We start from the raw sequence: 6,363 nt of genomic DNA, 5'->3' as shown, positions 1-6,363 counted from the left end.
TACGAGTCAAGTATCGTTTTATTGACAAGAAATTGGCTTCCACAAACTAATGACCTCATAAATCTTCATGTTGCTAAGTTTTCGCTTATAACTGTTTGTTCAAACAACAGGTACATCGCAAATTTGCGAGATATATATGCTTTTGATCTTTTTACGCCAAACCAAATTGATTTAGGAGAACTAATAAATTCAATCTTAAAGAATTATACTAATCATAACCCTTGGCCAAGCTATCAATGATCAGTCCTAGGAGAGAAGTTGCAGCCGCGCTCCGTACAAAACTGCTGCGTACTTCTCTCAAGACGTATTTTACAGAGGCCTTTTTCAATTACGCCGCCGCGTGGGTGAAGGAAGATCATTAGCTGGGAAGGGTTGTCGCACGAGATACTATACGATACTGTAGGGTTCGAACCTACAATCTGTCCAAATTTTCACATGACTCCAGAAATGAACAAGGATAAACAATAAACGGTGGGGTTCGAGCCCACAACCCGTCCAAATATTCACATGACTCCAGAAATGAAAAAGATGAACAATAGATACCTTTTACATCAATGGTAACACAACGTTTTATTTAGAAGAATTTTTACGCATACATTTATTGAATCTTTTCGACGACAAAAAGCCCAGCTTTCTACCAGAACAATAATTAACATCGATAGAGATTTTGAAAGGAAGTCAAAAATCTTGTGTCTTCTCTGAGACTTTTATATATATATATATATCCTTACATAGCGGTAATTAAATCTTAAACAACAACAGTACGTATTCATATCTCTTTTCCGCAAAAATAGAAACGTCATGATTTCATTTTCGCAGATTTTTGTTCATTATGCCAAGTATGCCCAAAAACTGTCACAAATATAATCAATATCTTTATACACACATTGAATACAGTCACATTTGATCTTGGATTAGATAAAATACATCTATATCTTACATTTGATATACATACATGTATATACATGTACAGTACAATACATAGTATTCAATTCATTGAAATGGGAATGATTACATTGTACATGTTATTACTACGGCGATAACTGGATATAGATAATGTTATATTTCAAATATTACTGCCCACAATCAGCAAATATCCGGATTTGACTGAATGAAATATCAACAGCTATTGATTGTATCGACGGAGCCATATTTGTAAGAAATCGGGTTAAAATTTCGTAAATTCAAAAATTCATGTTTTCCTAAATTTCCATTGATTCCCTCCCACAAAAATGCTGCCCTAGATTCGTCTTGGCAGACATTTACATTTATCACAGAAAAGTTCGTTTATAGTTAGTTATCTTATAAAAAATGATAATTATTTTAGGTTTTTTAACTCGTAAACGGTAAATTACGCTGAGATCCCAACTTAACAGGAGGGAATGAACCGGTAGATTCAATGTATACACAATACACGTCAATACACAATATCATAGGAGGCAGTTATTCTAAAACATTAACATTTATTCAGAAAGACACAACAATTTGAGACACTTTTTACAGCAGAACCGATGGATTGTTACGTGCGCTTTGAGATGCATATTTAATGCACCCACGCCGTTCACAAGCGTTGGAACCACTTGGACGAATATTCACGAAGTCGTTCACTGGGGTTCATTGTAGTTCGAGACGACATTAATTAAGTATTCTTCAAAGTTAGACGAATATACTGACGAATATAACAACAGGAAATCGTGTGTACTTTCAAATTGAAATCTCCGAGAATTGTCCAGTGTGAATTGTACGCGCTAAGGATTAGTCTTACACAATTCATTTGGATGCACAACTGCTGCAACTTACTCTGGCCACTGCTGAGAGTCAATACCAGTTTAATCAGCCGAACTATGGTCGTATAAACTAGTTTATACGTCCATGGTCAAACCTACGATGATAGACAACGATTCATTTAGTTTTTTGCTTTAAGTGATGTGTGTTCAACTGGCCTTTTCCAATCTGAAGTCTCACATGACCAGGAGGGAAAATGAAGCGCAATATGTCATTATTTATTAACACTTTTTTATTAGTCTTATCAACGTCATCGGTTATCAAATGCAGACAATGTTTTCATGCTACGGATGATATATCCGTTGTTGCCGTGAACGACGTAGTTAGTTGTACATGCGATTGAATTTGCGGCCGTTTCTTGAACGTGCGTAAACAGGGATTGACGAACATTCTCGCGAACGAATTACGGAACCGGGCTCCGGTCAAGTAGTACAAAATAAGGTTCATGCCGCAGTTGAACGCAACGCAAATGATGGAAAGTAACAACACAAAGTTAAAAGCCATATCGGCTGCTGGGTTAACGGCGTGATGAACAATCTCAACCATAATGCCCTCCAAAAACACCGGTAGAGCACAGCACAGAAATGCAGTTGACACGACCAAAAGTCGCTTCGTTAATGCGGTGTGAGTGTCATTCGTTTTCCCGGACACTCTACGCGAATTTCTCAGCGCTCTGATGATGAAACTGTTGAATATGAACACAAATAAGACTGGCAAGAAACAGTGTATTACCATCTGGTGACCGTTGTACATGTGGACATTGTAGAGCGGATCTTTGATCAGCGCTGTCCACCCGTACCGGGGGATCACCTCCACCAAGACCGCCGCAACGACGAGAACGACGATCTGAATGACGGCTCCGTTGACTGTGCAGTACAGGGCAGATTTCAGCGGGTAATACACGGCTATGAAGCGGTCGAATGTGACCAACACGACCATATACAAAGCGAGCACCCGTGTGATGAAAAAAGGGGTCAACACGTAACGTGAAACGAACGCGTGATACGTTAAATCACCTTTGATGGTCACATATATGGCGCCAACGGGGAACGTGAAAAAGTTACCGATCAAATACAAGCCATCGGCTACAGACAGTCCCATCAACAATACGTTTTGTGAACACAGTTTACCTTCTTCGTTCAATAGCGTTAAAAAGCTGAGTATGTTGAAAAAGATGCCGACAATGTCTATAGCACCCAGCAAATAAACTTGAGCGATATACGAGGTCCACCAGACTCCTGACGAAAGTGAGCTGTTCAATACCCACACTTTGTAAAACTGTTGCCCGGCGTCTTCAGCTGTGCCATTCGCGCCGTCCAGAGGCGACATACTCTGATTCTCAGCCATTTGATACGCCATTGTGATACCGTTCTAAAAAAGAAATATAAGAAAGATTCGTGTATATCCTTGCCGTCTATCTTCGTGTTATGTGTATCTCTACGTATTTGGTATCTTGATGGTGCAAATAAAACTTGATTGTAGATATCGTGATGTCGCAAAACAGTAGTTTATCCTTACAGGCTACGACTACTACCAAACGATTATGTGTAAGAATTTGCCAAATGAGATAAAAGCATTCGAGGTCACGCGTTGACGTTTTACACGTAACAACTGTTATCCCTATTCTTTAAACACATCTGAAATACGCTAAAAAGTGCTTATTACCGAATTATGACGTGTCTGAAATAATTAGGACGTTTGAAAGCTTATTATCGAAATTAATTCCGATGGAACCTTATTAGTCAGCAACGTAACCAGTACGTGAATCTGACTGAGGTAATCGTGTCATGTAACATTACTCTCTTTCTATGGCGATTGATCAAATATTAAAATCTAATCTAAAACGGAAGAACGAGACGACTGTTTTCATGATAGATAGATCAGTTATTTACACGATAATTACAGCCAGTTGCCGTTTAGGTAACGGATACCTGTGAGTTGTACAGATAGTTCTATATATTTGCATTACTCTCTCACTAACGAACAAAGGTGAAGTAGTTCATGGACTCTTGAAGAATCGTTGAAGAGTTCGGGTTATTACACGAGATATTATATATCAAGTGCCTTCAAACTAAATTTCCCGATAAGAATACATAACATTTAAAACCGCGAGTCCGAACAGGTATATCATAGGATATTCCGTTTAGATTATAGCCAAAATCGAAACATCCTTTAAAGCCTATCATTTGTGCTTGTGAATTTGTTTACTATTTTCGTGACAGTTTCACAATCGATTCAAATCGGGTTGTCTGTATACTTGAAAAAAAAGGAATTAAGGTCGATCTATTATTTGAGTCGAGTCAATTCAAATTCAACTCACACAACCGCAGAGTACGCCTCGTATATTGTAGACGGTATATATTTATTATTCGAGGAAAGATAATTTCCTGCTAAAAACTGAATTGAGGCCAAAAAGCATTTCAGCTGTCGCAAAGTGACACAATAGCAGCAAGACGTGAATAATAATATAAACGTGTTTTGGGGAAGTTCGTACATTATGAAAACTACGTGCACTATAGTAATGCATATAGGGCCTGTGTCGAAATACACCACACATGTATATATATATATATATATGTACGTATGTAGTCACAAAAAATCAGATAATTGTAAATATTGTAAATTATATCGAGATGGAAAATTCACTCACCTGAATTTGATTTTATCAAAAAATCTGAGCAGAGCTTGTCGCTTGTGGGCCTACCTCCGACGCGCTCTCCGACGAGTAATATATCGAATGGAGCTTAACCTCGCTAATCGACACCAATTAAAACTACCGTTCGCTTAATGAACGACCATAAATGTATCAAACGTTGTCGTCCATTTCCCTTAATAGAGCTTTTAACTCTGTCAATATACGTATAAATTTTCTGATTTAGCGCGGCGCAACTCGCTGTAAATTAAACTCCCAACTCCCTTCATTTGGCGATGGAAACCAAAGTACACAATTGACAGTCATTCTATTCAGGTTGCCTCTCCTCTGTTTCTCCGTGCGTTGCTCGCGTCCTATGTAGTTCGGCTATGAATGCAGAATGGCGCATAGGTAGAATAATGAACCGTTTTCACATCCCATTTTAGTTTCCACGCGCTAGTCGGAGTAGTTTGCCCACCACGTGACCGCCGAAGCAGATTTCTCGGTAAAAGCAATATCGAATGACGGCTATTTGGCGTTTGAAATAAATTGACTGTGGATGACGAGCTAGCGGAAAGATTATGTCTATTTTAATTGCACGGGGAGCGCAGTTGTAGTCTATGTTTGCTATGCTAAGCGTTCCGGTTTTCTCTTGGGACTTTCTGTTCAGTGAAAAAACCCACCTATGAACGAGCATACAGCTTCTCAATACCCAATATCCGGATTGTTTAAATTATTTATCAATCGGAAACAATGAAAGTATTGTATTGGATTAAACAGTTCGATCATTGGACGATGGTGAAGCGATTTGTTGTTGTAGAACGGTCGTTTCTATGCGCACCGCGCACACGCATGCCATCTGCCGGCGATGCATCGCATTAACTAATTCATCAGTAAAGTCTAACAGTATGCGATATTGTTTTCGTTCTTTGGTTTTGATTTATTTTCATTTCATACGGACTGAAGGCGTCCATTCCGCATATTCCCCAGGAATGCTACTCCGCGCTCGGCAAGTGATTCCGACCCGCTACATTGCGCAGTCCTCTCCGCTTCTAGGCGGTTACCACCATGCATGAGACCTTACTGAATAAGAGCAAATATTTTTCTTTGATGCCGCAAGAATCGTTAACAATATGTTTCCATGTATTGATAACTATACTATGCGTTATTTAAGGGGTATTGTGCGAGTCGATGTGCACCCGCATCATTAAAATTAGCGTTTCAAAATAACAATTAAATTGTGAATTTTGGCGTTTGTAGTTGATTAAATCTAATAACTCTGATAATTTCTATCTAATGAAATTTCATGCATTTTCTGATAAGGAATTAGGCAATGATATGAGTGGATGTGCAACGTCACCAGTATTTGAGCTAGCTGGCTGTCGGTCAATTCAATTCAAATCAATTCAATATATAATAGACTGGTTGCCGGCACGAAAAACCTTTCGTTCCAACGAAAACATTATTTCGTTCCTACGAGAAAAAAATCGTTCCCACAAAAAAAATTAACCGTCACTTCCGGGGCTTCGTATTAAGCATAATACATATACGCATGTTATCTTTCAAGGCATCAATAAACTTTCGAGTTTTTCTTATTCCAAAGTTCTCGAGTATCGCGAACGCCGGTACCTTAAGAAAAAAAAAAATGGTTGGAACGAGTGTCGAATAACCTTTCCTCTTGGCGGTATTCGACTGCAGGGATGTGAATATAGCCCTACACATAGTCGATACATGCAGGATCATTAAATCATTGATTGCTTCGACTTAATGTAATTGTTACGCAAATGAAGCAGCTTCGCTTCTGGAATTACATCGCTGAATATCTGCAATCATTGCCGAAACTGCGTGCAATAATAAGTTGATGCATTCTTACTCTGAACCTCGAAACACTTAGCGCCGTTTGCGTTCACTTGTGATAATACTTATTTTTCGGTAAAGGGCAGTAA

The 6,363-nt window shown here is 38.8% G+C and overlaps 1 protein-coding gene across 1 annotated transcript; it reads right to left on the bottom strand.

Annotated features, from left to right (window-relative positions):
• Nucleotides 1-568: 568 nt before the first annotated feature.
• On the bottom strand, nt 569-4,965 carry LOC141907006 (FMRFamide peptide receptor frpr-18-like). The gene is made up of 2 exons (XM_074796538.1): nt 4,436-4,965; nt 569-3,156 (listed from the first exon to the last, which is right to left on the bottom strand). Exon 2 carries the CDS (start codon nt 3,142-3,144, stop codon nt 2,065-2,067), a length of 1,080 nt encoding a protein of 359 aa, XP_074652639.1. The 5' UTR covers nt 3,145-3,156; nt 4,436-4,965; the 3' UTR covers nt 569-2,064.
• Nucleotides 4,966-6,363: the final 1,398 nt, after the last annotated feature.

The sequence above is a fragment of the Tubulanus polymorphus genome, chromosome 6 (assembly GCF_964204645.1).
Source record: "Tubulanus polymorphus chromosome 6, tnTubPoly1.2, whole genome shotgun sequence".
Classification (NCBI taxonomy): Eukaryota; Metazoa; Nemertea; class Palaeonemertea; order Tubulaniformes; family Tubulanidae; genus Tubulanus; species Tubulanus polymorphus.
This window is presented reverse-complemented; position numbering and strand designations above follow the sequence as displayed.

Excerpts from the sequence above, each read along its gene's own strand:
- LOC141907006 (XM_074796538.1), bottom strand. The coding sequence starts at position 3,144 with ATGGCGTATCAAATGGCTGAGAATCAGAGTATGTCGCCTCTGGACGGC.